Source organism: Pongo pygmaeus, chromosome X, assembly GCF_028885625.2.
Source record: "Pongo pygmaeus isolate AG05252 chromosome X, NHGRI_mPonPyg2-v2.0_pri, whole genome shotgun sequence".
NCBI classification, from domain to species: domain Eukaryota; kingdom Metazoa; phylum Chordata; class Mammalia; order Primates; family Hominidae; genus Pongo; species Pongo pygmaeus.
The window spans coordinates 81,315,760-81,337,206 of NC_072396.2; the positions used below are offsets into that span (position 1 = coordinate 81,315,760).

At 38.7% G+C, this 21,447-nt stretch overlaps 1 protein-coding gene across 5 annotated transcripts in view; it reads left to right on the forward strand.

Annotated features, from left to right (window-relative positions):
* The window catches only part of ATP7A (ATPase copper transporting alpha), a 139,172-nt gene extending 126,258 nt beyond the window's left edge, over positions 1-12,914 (forward strand). For all 5 annotated transcript variants that reach the window (XM_063660759.1, XM_054472316.2, XM_063660760.1 and 2 more), the window contains 6 exons: positions 1,808-1,954; positions 3,553-3,695; positions 5,550-5,753; positions 6,282-6,399; positions 8,442-8,544; positions 9,265-12,914. In XM_063660759.1, the coding sequence (XP_063516829.1) occupies positions 1,808-1,954; positions 3,553-3,695; positions 5,550-5,753; positions 6,282-6,399; positions 8,442-8,544; positions 9,265-9,541 (992 nt within the window). In that variant the 3' untranslated portion in view covers positions 9,542-12,914. The remainder of the gene's footprint in view (positions 1-1,807; positions 1,955-3,552; positions 3,696-5,549; positions 5,754-6,281; positions 6,400-8,441; positions 8,545-9,264) is intronic.
* Positions 12,915-21,447: the final 8,533 nt, after the last annotated feature.

Consider the following 21,447-nt stretch of genomic DNA (forward strand, 5'->3'; position numbering starts at 1 on the left):
AGGATGGAGTTATCATTTAAATAAGATGGGGGATCCCACAGGAGGGACAGTATTGGGAAAAAGATCAGGAGTTCAGTTTTGTACATGTTAAGTTTGAGTACCTATTAGAGATATCCCAAGTGGAGATATCATATAAATGGAAATATCAAGTAAGCAGTTGGCTACATAAGTTTGGAGTTCCAGGAAGCAGACTGAATCAGAGAGATGGATTTGGGAGTCCTCTGCTTATAGATCTGTGGTGTCTAGGAAAATAGCCACTAATTATATGTGACTCTTTAAATTAGTTAATTTACATTTAATTTAATTTAAAATTCATCTTTCAGTCATACTAGCCACATTTCAGTGCTCAATAGTCACATCTGTGTGTTAGTGGCTATTGTATTAAACATAGCAGATATAGAACATTTCTAATATCACAGAAAGTTGTCTTGGACTGCAGTGGTATAGATGGTATTTAAAGCCATGAGACTGGATAAGAACCCCAAGGAGTGAGAGTAGATAAAGGGAAAGGAAGAGGTAAGTACTGAATCCTGCAGCACTATAAATTAAGAAGTTAGGGAGATGAGGAGGGATGGGCAAAGAAGGCCAAGAAGTGGCCAATTAGGAGGTAACTCCTAACAATGTGGTATCCTAGAAGCCAAATGAAGAAAGTATTTCCAGGAGGGAGTGAACAGGTGTGTTAAATTCTGCTAATAGGACAAGTAAGATGAGGAATGAGAATTAACTATTAGGATTATTAAAGTAAAGGTCACTGGCTGTAATAATTCACTGGAGTATTAGAGTCAAAAGCATAAAGCTTTTGACTACCCCAACAAATGGGGTAGGTTCACAAGAGCATGGGAAGATATGAATTGGAGACAGCCAATAGAGATACTTTTGGAAAGTTTTGCTGTGTACAGAAGCAGATAAATGTGGTAGCTAGAGAGGTGGGTGAGATCAAGAGAGTTTTTTTTTTTTTTTTTTTTTTTTTTTTTTTTTTAAGATAGGACAATGTACAGCAGAGAAAAGTTGTGCAGGAGTGGGCAGGGAGAATTGTTGGGTTGGAGAGATGTTCTAGAATAGGCAAAGGAGGGGGGTGTCTAGTGCACAAGTAGAAAGGTTGGCCTTAAATTAGGGGCAGAATCAGTTTATAATAACAGAAGGGAAGCTAGATACACAGACACAGGAGGCACAGGTAGTTGAGTGGATGCGGCAATGAGAGCTGTGGAAGTTCTTTTCTGATTGCTTCTATTTTCTTTCTGAAGTAGGAAGCAGAGTCATCATCTGGTATTAGAATGGGGCAGGAGAAGTTGGAGATTGGAAGGGAGATGAGAAGGTATGAAATAGCCATCTAGAAGAAATGGAGAATGAATGGACTAGGGAAATATAGTTAAGTTGCCAGATAGCACTAAGAGCCCACTTAAAGAAAATGAGATGTCAGCATGATTGTACATGTTCATCTAGCCACATTCAGCTACTGATGGACAGTAAGTATTTTTAAATTTGATTGAATTTTTATGGAAGGTCAAAGGGAAAGCCTCACCAAGAAAGTAATATTTGAACTGGCTCTTGAAGAATGTGATGGAGTTTGCTGTCTGGAGAGGAGTGATAAGGACATTTCAGATGAAGGCAGCAATGTGTGCAAAGGCCCAGAGGCATGGAAGAGCAGAGTATGTTCTTAGAAAATTTGAACATCACTGTTGGAGGCTATGTTCTAGGAACAATACAATGTAGTGACTGTGCAAGGTTAGACAGGAAGAACTTGCTTCATGGGGTTTTATAAAGATTAATTGAACTTACTAAATGTTATTTCTGTGCCTACTTTCAGATGCTTTTAATGCTCAGCAGTATAAAGTCCTCATTGGTAACCGGGAGTGGATGATTAGAAATGGTCTTGTCATTAACAACAATGTAGATTATTTCATGACTGAACATGAGAGAAAAGGTCGGACTGCTGTATTAGTAGCAGTTGATGGTAAGGTTTTCCATAAGTATGCTATAACTCAATGTTATGATTTGTTATTGTTTTATTAATTAATTTATTTTTGAGAGACCTCTGAACTATGAGGGTTATTCAAAAGCATCTTGAATGCAAAATGAAAATGTCAACAACACATGATTATTACTGATTAATTTAAAATTCTCTCGCATTTGCCTGCCTTTGTTACTTTCTTCCCTAGCCTATGTTTTAAGTGAAGGCTGATCAAGGATTTTTTAAAATCTAAAAATAGCAACAGTAAAATAATAGCAAAGTAAAATAATATTCATAATCCCATCATCCTAACACAATGTCAGATTTTTTTTGTTTCTTTGTTTTGTTTTTGTTCTTGTTTTTGTTTTTTTTTGAGATGGAGTTTCGCTCTTGTTGCCCAAGCTGGAGTGTAATGGTGTGATCTCGGCTCACTGCAACCTCCGCCTCTTGGGTTCAAGCGATTCTCCTGCCTCAGCCTCCCAAGTAGCTGGGATTACAGGCGCGCCACCACGCCCGGCTAATTGTATTTTTAGTGAAAATGGGGTTTCACCATGTTGGCCAGGCTGGTCTTGAACTCCTGACTTCAGGTGATCCACCCACCTCGGCCTCCCAAAGTTCTGGGATTACAGGCGTGAGCCACCATGCCCAGCCCACAATGTCAGTTTTAATTTTGTATATTCCATTCCTAGTTTTCTTGAAATGTGTGTGTGTTTGCAGAATTACAGTATTAGTACATATACCGTTTTTTACTGGGTACATTTTATCGTAAGTAAATTTTACCTCAATAAAGTTAAAATCACTTGTACACATACTATTTTATTATGCTTTATTTTACTTAATGCTTTCTAATGTTGCCATATAATTTTACTATAATACTGCATAATTTATCAATCTTACACACTATAATCATTCCCCTCTTGTTGGAAATTTAGGCTATTCCTAATATTTCACTATTGTAAATGACACTACAATAAATATCTTTGAGGTTGTATGTGCTTTATTTTGTTATTTCTTAGGGTAAATTTCTAGTTGTGAGATTAATTCCACTCTACATTTATAATGTCTGCTAAGTATGAAGGCAGTATTTTACTATGTCCTTTTTAGGTCTGGGAAGAAGCAGAGAATACCATTTTACTTTTGTTTTGTAAATAGAATAAAATAATAAGATTTATGGTAATATTTTTCCCACTATAAAGTGCCCATTTTGTCTCTCTCTGCCCCCTCTTTACCTTAAAAAGAAAAAAAGTATTAATCTTCAGTTTCATTTGCCTTTAAATTAAAGTGTTTGAGGCTATTGGCAAATACCTTTCTGAGGAACAAAAAGGGTCTTCTAATATCCAGTAAGGTCTCTCTTTTTATTTTCCTATGATTACTTTATTAGTAACCCCCACCTCACTCTGAAATTTTCATAACCAAATATGGAGGCTTGTTATAGAGTTTGTAGTATAAAGTCTGTGTGGGCTCAGAGATATTTTAAGTTAAGCCATGCCCTGAACAACTTTACTTGAGAAAATTCATTTCATTCTGAAATTTCAAGTCAAAATGTTATTCTGCTTTCACTATATTCTAAGTTCTCTTATTTTGTGCTGCCCCTGTATTAGATGAGCTGTGTGGCTTGATAGCCATTGCAGACACAGTGAAGCCTGAAGCAGAACTGGCTATCCATATTCTGAAATCTATGGGCTTAGAAGTAGTTCTGATGACTGGAGACAACAGTAAAACAGCTAGATCTATTGCTTCTCAGGTAATTGATAGGGGTATGTGATAACTTCTAATTATTGATATACATTTTATGTCTTGCCTTCAAATGCTAAGAAATTTACATTACCTACTATTTTCATTATCACTGAGTAGTCCTATCTGGTTCCTTCAAGAAAATTTACCATGCTTTGCTGGAAAGACTTTGGGCTTTGTGTGTTGCTGTTATAAGTAAAAAGGTATTTGCTTAGTTCATGGGATGCTTGCCTGACACTGTACACCAGTTTCTGTTGATGCGTCCTTTGAAATGTTGCTCATATTCTTTACCAGTGCTGCCAACCTAAGCTGGGCTCTCCTGATCTCATGCCTGAAACACGGCAATAGCTCCACACACATCCCTCTCTAGTCCATCCTAAATACCACCACCAATGGAACTATTTTCCTAATGCACCACTTTGACATACCATTTTTCTGCTCTTGACTCCCACATCTGCCTTATCTCTAAAATTTTTCAATCTTTTTAACTTTGGAATGCCTTCTCCCCTCTTCTAATAAATAATGCAAGTAATCTTTTAATACATTCTTTTGTTTCTTTTTTTTTTCTTGAGACGGAGTTTCACTCTTGTTGCCCAGGCTGAAGTGCAATGGTGTGATCTTGGCTCATCCTAACCTCCGCCTCCTGGGTTCAAGCGATTCTCTTGCCTCAGCCTCCCGAGTAGCTAGGATTACATGCATACACCACCATGCCCAGCTAATTTTGTATTTTTAGTAGAGACAGGGTTTCTCCATGTTGGTCAAGCTGGTCGCGAACTTCGGACCTCAGGTGATCCGCCTGCCTCGGCCTCCCAAAGTGCTGGGATTACATGTGTGAGCCACCGCACCCAGCCTATTAACACCTTCTTATGTAAAAAATACAGAAGGATATAAAGTAAAAATGTCCTCTTTTCCCCATGCTCCCCATCCAGTCCTACTGCCCCCCACACTGCCACCTTTTCATATGCATATATGTGCATATACAGAGTACATATACAGTATAATTCTGGTCTTTTCAACATCAGTTAGATAATTTTGAACAGATTGTTCAGTAGTTTGCTTTTTTTACATAACAGTATACTTTGGAACTTCATCCATATCTGAACATAAAAAGTTATTTTGGCCGGGTTTGTTGGCTCACGACTGTAATCCCAGCACTTTGGGAGGCTGAAGCAGGCAGATCACATGAGGTCGGGAGTTTGAGACCAGCCTGGCGAGCATGGTGAAACCTTGTCTCTACTAAACATACAAAAATTAGCCGGGTGTGGTGGCGCATGCCTATAATCCCAGCTACTCAGGAGGCTGAGGCGGGAGAATTGCTTGAACCAGGAGGAGGAGGTTGCAGTGAGCCGAGATGCTACCATTGCACTCCAGCCTGGGTGACAGAGCAAGACTCTGTCTCAAAAAAAAAAAAAAAAAAAAAGTTACTTTATTCTTTCTATACTGAATTCCGTGGTATGGATGTATCATAATTTATTTAACCATTTCCCTAATGATGGACATTTGGGTGGTTTTGAAAATTTTCTTTTTGCAAACAAGGCAATAATGAACATCTTTGGACATGTATCTTTCTGTACATGTACAAGCCTGTCCAAAATAGAGCTAGACATGGAATTGCTAGACCAAATGATGCTCACATTTTGATAGATGCTGCCAGATGCCCTCCAAAAAGAGTTGCAATTTACACACCAGCCACCGGTGTATAAGAGAGCTCATTTCTCCACATCCTTGCTATCACTGGATATTATCAGTCTTTTAAAATGTGGACATCTTGTGGGTGAAAATTGATGGCTTGTTATTGCTCAGTTATGTTTCACATACTCATTATTATTATTTTAAATGAATTGAGTTTATTTTCATCACATAGGTTGGCATTACTAAGGTGTTTGCTGAAGTTCTACCTTCTCACAAGGTTGCTAAAGTGAAGCAACTTCAAGAGGAGGGGAAACGGGTAGCAATGGTGGGAGATGGAATCAATGACTCCCCAGCTCTGGCAATGGCTAATGTGGGAATTGCCATTGGCACAGGCACAGATGTAGCCATTGAAGCAGCTGATGTGGTTTTGATAAGGGTAAGTGCCATGGCTTGACCTTTGAGGAGTATGAGACTGCCCTACATGGTCAATGATAATGTCATAAAATATATTGAGCATAACAATTCTGTCTTAAGTTCCATGCTATCAGCCATTAAGAGTTTGAGAATATGGAGTGGGATTATGGGAAGTCATGCTAATTTACCCCCTGACTTTCTCAACCCGGCTCATAAGCAAGTGAGAATTATAAGTTTCTGAAGTGAAGAGGAAGATTTAAGAATGTATTTGGAATAAAATAATCTTCAACAAATAGTTGCTGAGATTATTTTAAGTAGATTTAATCATAGTACCAGCATACACCCCTAAAAGTGTTTTCAGAACCCTGAAGAAAATTTTTGAAAAACACCTTCAGAAGCTGAGTCTAAGTTTTAGCATTATCTGAGATTTGTAGTTAATTCACATATTACCCTAAGGTAGACATAATCTTCAACATACACAGTATCAAATGTAAAAGTTACTGGTTAAGTTAGAGTCTCTTACTAATATCACAAATATTTCTGTTCTTAGAATGATCTTCTGGATGTAGTGGCAAGTATTGACTTATCAAGAAAGACAGTCAAGAGGATTCGGATAAATTTTGTCTTTGCTCTAATTTATAATCTGGTTGGAATTCCCATAGCTGCTGGTATGTGACTCTTAACTAATATTGCTTTTTCCACTAAAGTTGTTAGAGACCTAACATATTGGAAGCCTGTCTTCTTACTATTAGTTTTGAGCCTAGTTTTTGTTTGTAGCCTACTGGTATGGTGAGAGGTAATGTTAAAATCAATCATTTTAATTTTCAGTAATGTTTGTTATAGCTTAAGAATATATAAGCATTCTGACAGATTTTTTTCCCTCCAACTTTTTTTTTTTTTTTTTTTTTTTGAGACAGAGTCTCAATCTGTTGCCCAGGCTGGAGTGCAGTCATACAATCTCGGCTCACTGCAACCTCCACCTCCTGGGTTCAAGCAGTACTCCTGCCTCAGCCTCCCGAGTAACTGGGACTATAGGTGCCCGCCACAACGCCTGACTAATTTTTGTATTTTTAGTATAGACGGGGTTTCACTATGTTGGCCAGGCTGGTCTCGAACTCCTGACCTCAAGTAATCCACCCACCTCAGCCTCCCAAAGTGTTGGGATTACAGGTGTGAGCCACCGTTCCCAGCCTTCAACTTTGTATTTTGAAAAATTTCAAACTTCACGCCTGTAATCCCAGCACTTTGGGAGGCTGAGGTGGGTGGATCACCTGAGGTTGGGAGTTCAAGACCAGCCTGACCAACATGGAGAAACCCCGTCTCTACTAAAAATACAAAATTAGCCGGGCGTGGTGGCACATGCGTGTAATCCCAGCTACTCGGGAGGCTGAGGGGCGAGGCAGTAGAATCGCTTGAACCCAGGAGGTGGAGGTTGTGGTGATCCAAGAGCGCACCATTGCACTTCAGCCTGGGCAACAAGAGCGAAACTCCGTCTCAAAAAAAAAAAAAAAAAATTCAAACCTACAAAAACATTGAAAAAAATGGTACAATGAAAATCTGTATGCCTTTCACCTAAACTCACCAACTGATGGTATTTTGCCACATTGCTTCATCTCTTTCTGCATATATTTGCACAGAGATATGTATTTGTTTTCTTATTAATTAATTTTTTTCTAAATAGATTTACCTTTAATCTGACTACCCAAACACAACACTGTTAGCAAGATTAATTCATGGAGTAAATGATTTTTAAAGAATTATACAAGTATTTTCCTCTAGTCTTTTTTTTACTCTACATCAGTTTTTGTCTTGTTACGTAGTTGTGATTGTAGCTTACAGAGTATTTTCTGCTCTTCACTTAATAATCTATTATAGTCAGCTGGTATTTTTTTTAGGTTGAGAGACCAGATGACAGAGAGAGTGAACAAAGCAATATAACTGAGAAAAAAGAATTTAGAGTTATCTAATAAGCATCTGAGAATCTCCTAAACTTAGGGACCTGGTAGGAGTTAGTAATGATGACATAAAAGAAATAAGTATCGTTTTCTTCTTGTTCTCTCTGATTTGAGGGCCAAGGAAAGACATGAAATGACATGAGAACAATTACAAAACTGTTTATCAGCAAGGACACACAAATACTGAGAGAACAAAGAGCAAAAGAACAATCTAAGTCCAGTAAGATTAATTCATGGAGCAAGTGATTTTTAAATAATTATACAAGTAATATATGATCACCATAGAAAAAGTAGGAAAATATAGAGAAGCACATAAAAAGTTAAAAGTATAAGTCTATTTCATCCTCATCATATGAGCAAACATTCTATGTCTGTCAAAACCAAGTGTGGATGAGTTCGTAGAACATGAACTCCCATACGCTATTGGTTGGATTATGAATCACTACAGCCACTTTGGAGAACAACTGAGGAATATCCACGTAAAGTTGAAGATGTGCCCATGTTATGACCCAGTTGTTTCACCCCTAGGTATATACCCCACAGAAATTCTCAAACATGGACACGGGGAGACATGTACAAGAATGTTAACAGCAACACTCTGTTAGTGAAAAAATGGCAACAACAAAAATCTCCACCACCAAGAGGATAAATGCTGAAGAAATATCAAACAAAGAAATGATTTGTATATATGTTAGAAACACATTGATAATCTGTTTAGTATTATCTATTCTAACTAATCCATACTTGTTTCTTAGGAGTTTTTATGCCCATTGGTTTGGTTTTGCAGCCCTGGATGGGATCTGCAGCAATGGCTGCTTCATCTGTTTCTGTAGTACTTTCTTCTCTCTTCCTTAAACTGTAAGTATGATAGCTTGCTCACATTTGTATTTTGTATTCCTGTTATCATCCAGTCATTCTTGGTAGGTTTTATTCTTATATTGATCAATGATAAGCCCAAGCCATTCTTAATGAGAATTATTATTAGCGGCCGGGCGTGGTGGCTCACACCTGTAATCCCAGCACTTCAGGAGGCTGAGGTGGGCAGATCACTGAGGTCAGTAATTTGAGACCAGTGTGGCCAATATGGTAAAACCCTATCTCTACTAGAAATACAAAAATTAGCTGGGCATGGTGGTAGATGCCTGTAATCCCAGCTACTCGGGAGGCTGAGGCAGGAGAATCACTTGAACCTGGGAGGTGGAGGTTGCAGTGAGCTGAGATCGTGCCACTGCACTCCAGCCTAGGCAACAGAGTGAGATTCCATCTCAAAAAAAGAAAAGAATTATTATTAGCTAACAGTAATAATTAGCTATGTAATTGTTACTTCGTGTACTTTATGCATAGCAACCACAAGCACTGAGTGGGATAAAATATAGTACACTAATTCTGAGAAGTAGGATTTCTGATGATATGACTCCACACAATTCGTTTCAAGCTATTTTCCTACCAGTGATCACCTTTATACATTTCATACCAAAATTAAGTGTGGATGAGCAAATCTTCTTTCTTTTCTGCATGTAGCAAGCGTCTCATTTACTCTTGGTTATTTGAAACTAGCGTACTTTTGCATGTGTCCAGTTACAGGAAACCAACTTACGAGAGTTATGAACTGCCTGCCCGGAGCCAGATAGGACAGAAGAGTCCTTCAGAAATCAGCGTTCATGTTGGAATAGATGATACCTCAAGGAATTCTCCTAAACTGGGTTTGCTGGACCAGATTGTTAATTATAGCAGAGCCTCTATAAACTCACTACTGTCTGATAAACGCTCCCTAAACAGTGTTGTTACCAGTGAACCTGACAAGCACTCACTCCTGGTGGGAGACTTCAGGGAAGATGATGACACTGCATTATAAAAGGCCATGGAGAGTGCTGCCAGTTTAACTTGCTGTGCACTGACACAGCATTCATGATGTTACCTTCACTTTTCAAAATATTGTAGAAGGATTTTATGTTGGTCTCATGCTCTTATATTAGGGATTCTATTTGAGTTGCATTTATCTGTTGGCAAAATATTTTTTTCGAGGCATCAGCTCTGAACCTAGCTTTATTTAAACTGAATTTCCAGTATATATTTTTTTTCACTAACAACAGATAAGGTAGAGCAGTGAGGTTTACAACAAGTCCTACAATTAGAGATTGCTGAACTGCTGCTAAAGTGATTTTTTTTATTTGACCAAAAAAAAAAAAAAGGCCCAAGAAGAAGAAAACGAAAAAACTGAAGATTTGAGAGCATGAAGATATTCATGCTTTTGAATTCAAAATATTGAAGATACTCTCAAGCCTGTATCTCTGCCCCATTGGGGAGCAATGACTTTCAAAGCACTGTGTATAAAACATCTAGTTTTAGAAGGGAAACAGTTGAAACTGTTTAAAAATAGATGTGCCTTATTTATTGCAGGCTTTCTTTCCCCCATTCTCCCTGCATCCTTGTCCTTGCAGGTGCTTTTTTAGATGCTCCAGTATGTCTTCTTTTGTTATTTTCTTTCGAGCTAACCAAATTTAGGTGGTTTTTCATCGATTAAAAATAACTGACAACTGTTCTAATATTTTGCTCCTTTTTAAATTTTGTAGCTCAAAAGACCTTAAAGGTCTGTAGGGTTCCCTGCCTCCTATCTTTCCACTGTTGTAAAAAGTATATCAAATTATTCCTTCAAGTTTCCTAGCTCTGTGCTCAGTTTCAGTTCACTCCTGCCAAGTTGGGCTCTAAGTTGTTCTTCATGTAGTCTGTTGATCTCAGTCCGGAAACTTAACATTATGAGCCTCTTCTGCTCAAAAGATTTTCAAAGATTAAAACTATTATACATATACAGGTCATATAAAATTACCTGGATTCACTAAATTTGTTTGTTGTTGTTGTTGTTGAGACAGAGTCTCATTCTGCAGCCCAGGCTGGAGTGCAGTGGCACCGTCTTGGCTCACTGCAACCTCTGCCTACCAGATTCAAGGAATTCTCCCTGCCTCAGCCTCCCGAGTAGCTAGGATTATAGGCACCTGCCACCACACCTGGCTAATTTTCATATTTTTCAGTAGAGACGGGGTTTCGCCATGTTGGCTAGCCTGGTCTTAAACTCCTGACCTCAGGTGATCCGCCCGCCTTGGCCTTCCAAAGTGCTGGGATTACAGGTGTGAGCCACCATGCCCAGCCTAAATTTGTATTTTTTGAATTGAGTATAATCACTTTGCTAGTATATATAATTTAATAGATTTTATTTATCTTTTAGTGTTTCAGATAACCTCTCAAAAAGACTTTAAAATAATGCTATTACACAAAGCTGCATTTACCAAAAAATACAGTAAAATCATAATACAGAAACTAAAATTTCCCTAGGTTATGACGCTTTTTAGCTAAATATATACTTTTCTCTAGTTTAAAACATTTGAACTTGCCTAGTTAGTGTGGTTGGCAAATTTAGGAGCTTGTTCCCATTGCCAAATGGATTTAGAAATTCCCTTGTGAGTGCCTGGTAGCAAATACACTGGTCAGAGATCTGGTACTTGTAAGACTATTTAAATTTCTTTGTTAGTTGCAAGATGGATTTCATATGCAGAATATGTAAATGAAGAGGACTCATAAGTAAATTCTTAACACTCTGTTCCATTACCATAAGCAAAGCTGCTGCTAACCCAACATCTGGCACATAGGATTTGTACTCGGTAAATGTTAGTTCTTTTCTCCCCTTGAGGTCAGTAATAAATACAAAAAATCGTTTTTCTAGAGCAGAGTCTTAAAATCAGGTGGGGGTAGGGGATGGAGTTCTTCCTTTCCTACCCCTTTTCTCTTTTATCCTTTCATATATACACACGCAAAGTTTACAACCTTATTCCATGCTGTCTTTCAGATTTAGAAAAGATCTAATTTCTGTCTCAGCTGTCGTAAAGAGAGAACTGAAGCTTTTGATGAAGGTGCTATTAATCTAAAAAGGCAAACCCATTTCACTGAAATATCCATGAGTTTGCATATCTAGGCCCTTTTTTAAGACCAATGCCTATGCCATCCTCCGTGCTTTCAGTTTGAGTTTTATTATTTATTATTTTAATTCCAGTGGCCCATCTTATAACACAACTTGTTTCTTCTAGAAGACACAGCTGATAGGGCAAATGTTGAAAAAAGAAGTATCCCTTCTTCTCCCTCCCACCCACCTCAAGCAGTTGAACACAGCCAGTTACTCTTCCATTATTATGTGTACCTTTGAGTCATCCTCTTGGTCTTGTATTCATATTGTGGGACAGTGGGAATAGCAGCTTATAGTATTGAAATAATCAAAGAGATAATTTCAGCTCTTACAACGAGAACAGAAAACATGCTAATTAGAAAGAGTCCTGCATTAAGTAATATGTAGCCACATTTGAATCCTCTACCACAAGTCTTTTTTGCAATCTTGAACTTTCATTAGCTTCAAAGAGAAGCTGTATTTACAGGAGAAAGAGGTGATTATGGAGGGAATAAAAAAATACTGCTTTCAGTTAGTAGCTAGCTTTAAGTCAGGAGTTAGTAATGAGAAATTTTATAAATGTGTGTGTGTGTATTCACATACATATATGTATACACACACATATATATGTACATACACATACATACATATTACCATACTGAAGGGAAATGGATTTATATTTGAATTTGATATTTGAATATTTGAAGTTCTCTATTTGTATTTCATTTATCACTCTTCTGTATTCACTCAGCAACCATGCCCTTAGTCTGAAGATAACAAGGAGATACTTTAATATCCAGTGCCGGTTCAGACTCACCTATGTGACACCTTAAACTTAAATATCCAAAGATGCCTTTTGAATTTCAAAGATTAAAACACAACTAGAGTAGTAGTGTTATAGTCTCAAGATGTATGGTGTGTCATTTGTGAAAATAGAAATGTTATTTTTCCTAGTTTAGTATCAACATTTTAGAATGTCAAATTTGATGCCTTGTGAACAAGTAATTTTATATTGGGCTTTAATTTTTAAAAAAGTATTCTTTATTCATATGTATAGAATGCTTAAAATAGCACTGTAGACAAGATGTTTCCAAAACTGTAAGTGTGCATATCTTTTCTGTATACAGCTTAAAATCAAAAATGTATGTTAAGATAATGTTTTCTATTACTTATGGATCATGCTTTAAAATGATTTTTCTTGATATTTATTTTACTCCATTTTGTTTTTTTCTCTGGGTGAGGCATCTGGTTACTGGTTATTTTAAAAAGAATAAAGACATTCCTGGAATCACTCCTTTTGGGTTTTTGTTTGTTTCTTTTCTACATTTTTAAGTATTATTTTACAAAATAGAAAAAAATATAGATTCCTGCCAAATTATTACCTATTTTTACACTAACTTTCTGCAGTCCCTCCATCTGGTATGAGTAACCAGATAGAGCACAAAACATGAGTTCTTGTTCTTCAGTTAAAAGAGCTTCTTTCACAGTGTTGATAACAAATGCCTTTTGTAGCCAAAACCAGGCGTCTCAACCTTATGTTTTTAGTTAAAGAAATGTTTAGCTAAATGTTGTTGAACATTGATTGTTTGGTACCCAAAACAGCAGTGGACGATGTTGTGCAATATCCATCTACTGTAGTTAAGATATTCAGTAGTTTGTTTTTCATAAGCATGTAATTGATCATATTTCTGCCAAGGATGTGCCTTCAACTTTATAATTATAGTGTTATAAAATTTTTTTGTCTGTCTCTTTTGTTAAATCATCCAAGCCCCTCTATCAGCAGTTCTGAACTACCTTTGTTATGTTTTTAGATTTTTTTTCAACTGTTCATCTATGATGGGGGTGGATTATAGGCATCACTACACTTTCGGTAAGGATGGGAGGGAAGAAATCTATTTTCCTTCAGACTCCACTACACCTGCCATATCATTCAGTGAGGATGAGAAATAAAGGAAGGAATATTATTGTTCTGCTTTCCTTTGTAGTCTCTAATACATTCTTAATAGAATGTCTACTCCAAATAAGCTAAACAGAGAAAAGAGATTTTCTTGCCATTGGGGAGCCCTATACAGAGTGTTTGAAGTTCCCACCCAAGATACATTCCCATACCCAAACACTCCTTTTTGAGTTAAGGAAACCATTGTAAACTTGTGAGGAAGAACTAATTTTCATTCCCCCCCAAATCCTTGGGGTTACTCAGGGTGAGGAGATAGGATGGGAAATGGCAACATAAGAGTAAAATCCCCAAGGCATCCACTCAGCTTGCCAGCCTCCCTTTCTTATTGGTATCCTGACCTCAGAGAAGGATGTGTAGTGATGGCTACCTCCCAGGTGAACCTTCAAAACCTTCCAGATCAACAAAACAAAACAAAAGCCTTTCTGTTGGAGAATGCTTGCTAGATTAAGGCATCAAAGTCCCTGCTCAAATTAAAAAGAAATAGAGCTGCCTCTTTCACAAATTTGACTAGGGCCAGCCAGCCCTACTTCTTTAACAGCTTCACTGTCCTAGATGTGACCCCTGGTTGTACAAATGAAGTGAGAGATAAAAGGCAAAGCTTTTGAAGACGAGGTTTAAGTGAAGTCGCTAGTATAAAGAGGGTCTTGTGCAGTTTAAGAAATCTGAAAACATCTATACGGTCGGTCACCCTCTGGAAAGTTTGAAATAGATTGAGTAGTCTTTGGCATACTGTACCTATTGCCCTCAGTGGCCCCAAGCTTTCCATTGACATCACCTTCTCTGCCCACTAAGCCCTGCCTGTAAACTGAAGTGCTGCCAATACTTCAAAATTATTTGCTTCACCTCACCCAATCAAAACTCCGATTTCTTTTTAAAAAAATCTTAATTGTACATATTATGGGGTACAATTCAGTGTTCTGATACATGTATACATTGCAGAATGATCAAATCAGGGCAGTTAGCATATCTGTCACCTCATACATTTATTATTTCTTTGTGGTGAGAACATTCAAAAGCCTCTCTTCTAGCTGTTTTGTAATATACAATTACCTTACTGTTAACCATAGTCACCCTACTGTGCAATAGAACACCAGAACTTATTCCTCCTATCTAATTGTATCTTTGTACCTGTTGACCAGCCTGTCTCCATCATCCCCTCTCCTCACCCCTACCCAACCTCTGGTAACCATTGTTTTACTTTCTGCTTCTATGAGATCAACTTTTTTTTAGGTTCTGCAAATGAGTGAGATCATGTAGTATTTGTCTTTCTGTGTTTGGCTTATTTCACTTAATGACATCCTCCAGGATCATCCATCTTGTCTCAAATGACAGGATGTCATTCTTTTTATTGCTGAATAGTATTCCATTGTGTAGATATACCACATTTTCTTCAACCATTCAACTGTTATCGGGCATTTAGGTTGATTTCAAGTCTTGGCTATTGTGAATAGTGCTGTAGTAAACATGGAAGTGCAGATATCTGTGATGTACTGATTTTGTTTCCTTTGGAAATAGAGTAGTGGGGCTTCTGGATCATATGGTAGTTCTATTTTTAATTTTTTCAGGGACATCTGTACTGTTTTCTGTAGTGGCTGTATTATATTCCCACCAGCAGTGCGTAAGCGTTTCCCCTTTTTGCCACATCCTTGCCAACACTTGTTATTTAATAATAGCCATTCTAAATTAACAGAGTGAAGCGACAACCTACATAGTGGGAGAAAATATTTGCAAACTATACATCTAACAAGGGGTTAATATTCAGAATATATAAGGAAATTAACCACAAAAAAACCCTATTAAAAATGGGCAAAAGATGTTAACAGACATTTCTCAAAAGAAAACATACAAATGGCCAATAGGTATATGAAAAAATGCTCAACATCTCTAATCATCAGGAAAATACAAATCAAAATCACATTGAGATACCATTAGGATGACTATTATCAAAACTCCAATTTCTTCATTGAAGTTGTTATTACCGAGTATAGGAGAAAAATTGAGATTAACTCAATACATCCTAAAGTGCCATTGACCTTTGGATCTTGCTAGAGGTATTTGCAATAATTTGAAAAGAGTGCTTTTGAACCCAAATGACTTCATAATTATTGAAATGAAAACTATCAGGCCATATGGAAGAAGTTATTTGAAGGCAAATAGACCCCATTATCAGCACTCCAATGCTCTTCTTGCTTTTTACAGCTCATTGCCTTCCACTTTTGAATCCACAGTTTCTTTAAAATCACCACATCCCCATAGTGACGGAAAGAGTGCTGATTTTGGAATCCATCACACCTATTTGCAAGATACCAATTCTGCTACTTACCAGCTGGGTGACTGACTATGTTAGTTTCTTATTGCTATTGTAACAAATTACAGCAAATGTAGTGTGTTAAAACCAACTTATTATCTTACAGTTTTGAAGGTGAAAAGTCTGAAATGGGCCGAGACGGGAGGATTGCTTGTGGCCAGGAGTTCAAGACCAGCCTGGGAAACATAGTGAGACTCTATAAAAAATTTTAAAAAATTAGCTGCATGTGGTAGGGCATGCTGTATTCCTAGCAACTTGGGAGGCTGAGGTGGGAGAATCACTTGAGCCCAGAAGTTCAAGATTGCAGTGAGCTATGATTGCACCACTGCACCACTGCACTCCAGCCTGGGTGGCAGAGCAAGATACTATCTCTGAAAAAGAAAAGGAAAAAAAAAAAAAAAAGAAAGTGTATTAGTCCATTCTTGCATTGCTATAAAGAACTGCCTGAGACTCGGTAATTTGTGAAGAAAAGAGGTTTAATTGACTCGCAGTTCTGCAGACTGTACAAGAAGCGTGGCTGGAGAGGCCTCAGGAAATTTACAATCATGATGGAAGGCAAAGAGGAAGGAGGCACATCTTACATGGCATAAGCAGGTGAAAGAGAGTGAAAGGGGAGGTACTACACACTTTTAAACAACCAGATCTCATGAGAACACACTATCATGAAAACAGCAAGGAGGAAGTCTGTCCCCATGATCCAATCACCTCCTCCAACATTGGAGATTACAATTCATATGTGAGATTTGGGTGGGGATGCAAATCCAAACCATATAATTCCACCCTTGCCCCCTCCCAAGTCTCATGTTCTTCTCACATTGCAAAATACAATCATCCCTTCTCCACAGTCTCCCAAAATCTGAATTCATTTCAATATTAACTCAAAAGTCCACAGTCCAAAGTCTCATCTGAGACAAGTCCCTTCCACCTATGAGCCTGTAAAATCAAAACCAAGTTAGTTACTTCCAAGATACAACGGGAGTATAGGCATTGGGTAAATACATCTGTTCCTAAAGGGAGAAATTGGCCAAAACAAAGAGGCTACAAGCCCCATGCAAATCGAAAACTCAGGCCAGTCATTAAATCTTAAAGCTCCAAAATAATCTCCTTTGAGTCCATGTCTCACATCCAGACAACACTGATGCAAGTGGGATCCCAAGGCCTTGGGCATCTCTGCCCCTGTGGCTCTTTAGGGTACAGTCCCCAGAGCTGCTTTCACAGGCTGGCATTGAGTGCCTGCAGCTTTTCGAGGTACACGGTGCAAGCTGTCAGTGAATCTATCATTCTAGTGTCTGAGGATGGTGACCTTCTTCTCATAGTTCCACTAGGCAGTGCCCCAATGGGGACTCTATGTGGGGGCTCCAACCCCACATTTCCCCTTTGCACTGCCCCATAGAGGTTCTCCATGAGGGTTCCACCCCTGGAGCAGACTTCTGCCTGGACATCTAGGCATTTCCATACATCCTCTGAAATCTAGGCAGAGGCTGCCAAGCCTCAACTCTTTCCCACTATGCATCTGCAAGCATAACACCACATAGAAGTGACTAAGGCTTGGGGCTTGTACCCTCTGAAGCAATGGCCTGAGCTGCACCTTGGCACCTTTTAGCTATGGCTGGAGCTAGAATTACCACAATGCAGGGTGCCATGTCCTGAGTTTGCACAGTGCAGTGAAGCCCTGGGCCTGGCTCACAAAACCATTTTTCCCTCCTAGGCCTCCAGGTCTGTGAGGGGAGGGGCTGCTGCAAAGGTCTCTGAAATGTCTTCAAGGCATTTTCCCCATTGTCTTGGATATTAACATTTGGCTTCTCCTTACTTATGCAAATTTCTGCAGCTGGCTTGAATTCCTCTCCAGAAAATGGGTTTTTCTTTTCTACCCCATGGTCAGGCTGCAAATTTTCCAAACTTTTATGGTCTGCTTTCTTTTTAAATATGTTCCAGTTTCAGATTATCTCTTTGGTCATGCATATGACCATATGCTGTTAGAAGGAGCCAGGCCAAATTAATATGGTTTAGCTGTGTCCCCACCCATATCTCATCTTGAATTATAATCCCCTTAATCCCCACATGTCATGAGAGGGACCCAGTGGGAGGTAATTGAATCATGGTGCAGTTCCCCCATGCTGTTCTCATGATAGTGAGTGAGTTCTCATGAGATCTGATGGTTTTATAAATGTTTGGCATTTTCTCTGCTGGCACTGATTCTTTTTCTTGCTGCCTTGTGAATAGGTGCCTCCCACTATGATTGTAAGTTTCCTGAGGCCTCCCTAGCCATGCAAAACTGTGAATCAATTAAACCTCTTTTCTTTATAAATTACCCAGTCTCAGGTATTTATTCATAGCAGCATGAGGATGGACTAATACACACATCTTGAACATTTTGCTACTTAGAAGTTTCTCCTGCCAGACACCCTAAATCATGACTCTCAAGGTCAAAGTTCCAGAGATTCCTAGAGCAGGGACACAATATCAATAGTCTCTTTGCTAAAGAATAGCAGGAGTGACCTTTATTCCAGTTCCCAATAAGTTCCTCTTCTCCATGTGAGACCAACTCAGCCTGAACTTCATTGTCCATATCACTATCAGCAGTTTGGTCACAACAATTTAATAAGTCTCTAGGAAGTTCCAAACTTTCCCTCATCATTCTCTCTTCTTCTGAGTCCTCCAAACTGTTCCAACCTCTGCCCATTACCCAGCTCCAAAGCCACTTCCACATTTTCAGGTATCTTTATAGAAATGCCCCACTCCTGGGTACCAATTTTTTGTATTAGTCCGTTCTCACATTGCTATAAAGAACTACTTGAGACTGGGTAATTTGTAAAGAAGAGAGGTTTAATTGACTCACAGTTCCACAGGCTGTACAGGAAGCATGGTTGGGGAAGCCTCAGGAAACTTAAAATTATGGTGGAAGGTGAAGAGAAAGCAAGCATGTCTTACATGGTGGGAACATGAGAAAGAGAGTAAAGAGGGAGGTGCTACACACTTTTAAAGAACTGCATCTCATTAAAACTCACTATCACGAGAACAGCAAGGGGGAGGTCCGTTCCTATGATCCAATCACCTCTCACCAGGTTCCTCCTCCAACACTGGAGATTACAATTTGGACATGAGATTTGGGTGGGGACACAAATCCAAAGCATATCAGAAAGCAAAAGAGCCTTATTTCTGATATGGAGAAAATTTGAATATTTTAGTTGTCTGGATAGAAGATCAAACTAGCCACAACATCCCCTTAAGCCAAAGCCTAATCCACAGCAAGACCCTAACTCACTTTGATTTCATGAAGGCTAAGAGAGGTGAGGAATCTGCTGAAAAAAAATTGGAAGCTATCCAAGGTTGATTCATGAGGTTTGAGGAAAGAAGTCATCTCTGTAACATAAAAGTGCAAGGTGAGGCAGCAAGTGCTGATGAAGAAGCTGCAGTAAGTTGTCCAGAAGATGATGAAAGTGAATACACTAAACAACAGATTTTCAATGTACACAAAACAGCCTTCTATTGGAAGAAGATGCCATCTAGGACTTTCATAGCTACAGAGGAGCAGTCAATCCCTGGCTTTAAAGCTTTTAAAAGAGAGTCTGACTCAATTGTTGGGTGATAAAATGTAGCTGGTGACTTTAAACTGAAGCCAATGCTTGTTTACCATTCTGAAATCCTAGGGTTCTTAAGAGTTATGCTAAATCTACTCTGTCTGTGCTCTATCAATAGAACTACAAAGCCTGGATGACAGCACATCTGTTTATAGCATGGTTCACTGAATATTTTAAACCCACTGTTGAGACCTGCTGCTCAGAAAAATAGATTCCTTTCAAAATATTATTGTTTCTTGACAATGCATGTAGCCACGTAAGAGCTCTGACAGGGAAGTACAAGGGGATTAATGGATTGGTGTGGGATGCAATATACAACAGAAAGTATGTGGTTCTACTAGCTTTCACACATGTAAACAACACTGTAATGAGTATACCAAATAGTTCTATCACCCCAAAAATCTCCCTGATTTTATCCCTCTGTCACACCTTCCTTTATATGTAACCTCTGGTAATCACTGATCTGTCTTCTGGCCTTATAGTTTTATCATTTCAAGAATGTCATATAAATAGAATCACATAGTGTGTGTAATGTTTTGAGGCTAACTTATTTAACTCAGCATAATGCTCTTGACATCCATTAAATTTGTTATGCCTATTAACGGCTCTTTCCTTTTTATTGCTGAGTGTTAATTCATTGAATAGATTTCCACCATTTGTTTAGCCATTCACTCACTGAAGGACATTTGGGTTGTTTCCAGTTTTTGGCAATTATGATTAGAACCCCTATACACATTTGGGTACAGATTTTTTTTCTGAAGATAAGTTTTCATTTTTCTAGGGATGTGGTTCTTCACTGGGGACTATTTTGCCCCCACCAAGGGATATTTGACAATATCTAGAGATTTGGGGTAGGGGCAGTGCTACTGGCGTCTAGTGGATAGAGGCTAGGGATGCTGCTAAACATTCTACAGTGCATGCGTCTGTGCATTAGTCTGTTCTTACAGTGCTATAAGGAAATATCTGAGACTGGGTAATTTATAAAGCAAAGAGATTTAATTGACTCACAGTCCAGCATGGCTGGGGAGGTCTCAGGAAACTTACAATCATGGTGGAAGGCGAAGGGGAAGCAGGTACATCTTACACGGCAGAAGGCGAAGGGGAAGCAAGATATCTTCTTCACAAGGTGAAGGAAGGTAGGTAGGAAGGAAAAGGACTGCAGGAGGAAATACCTAGCACTTATAAAACCATCAGATCTTGTGAGAACTCACTATCATGAGAACAGCATGGGGGTGTGAACCCTGAAAATTTGAGACAGGTCTCAATTAATTTAGAAAGTTTATTTTGCCAAGGTTGAGGGCGCACCTGTGACACAGCCTCAGGAAGTCCTGATGACATGTGCCCAAGGTGGTCAGGGAACAGCTTGGTTTTATACATTTAGGGAGAAATGAGACATCAATCAATATAAGTAAGAAGTACATTGGTTCCATCTGGAAAGGCGGGACACCTTGAAGCAAAGGCTGGAAGACTGGAAGAGAGGAGGGAGCTTCCAGGTGACAGGTAGGTGATACACAAATGGTTACATTATTTTGAGTTTCTGATTAGCATTTCCAAAGGAGGCAAATCAGATATACATCTATCTTAGTGAGCAGAGGAGTGACTTCGAATAGAATGGGAGACAGGTTTCCCCTAAGCATTTTCTAGCTTGAGTTTTCCTTAGTGATCCTGGGGGCCCAAGATATTTTTCTTTCACAGGGGAAACCACCCCATGATTCAGTTACCTCCAGCTGGCCTCTCCCTTGCCACGCAGGGATTATAGGGACTATAGGGATTACAATTCAAGATAAGATTTTGGGTGGGGACACAGCCAAACCTTATCAGTCTGCCTCCCACCACAATGAATTAGCCGGCCTGAGATGTCAGCAGTGCCAAGATTGAGAAACCCTGGGTAGATACCCAGGAGTACAATTGCTAGATCACATGGAAATTATATGTTTATAAGAAACAGCCAAATTGTTTTTCAGGGTGGCTGTACCATTTT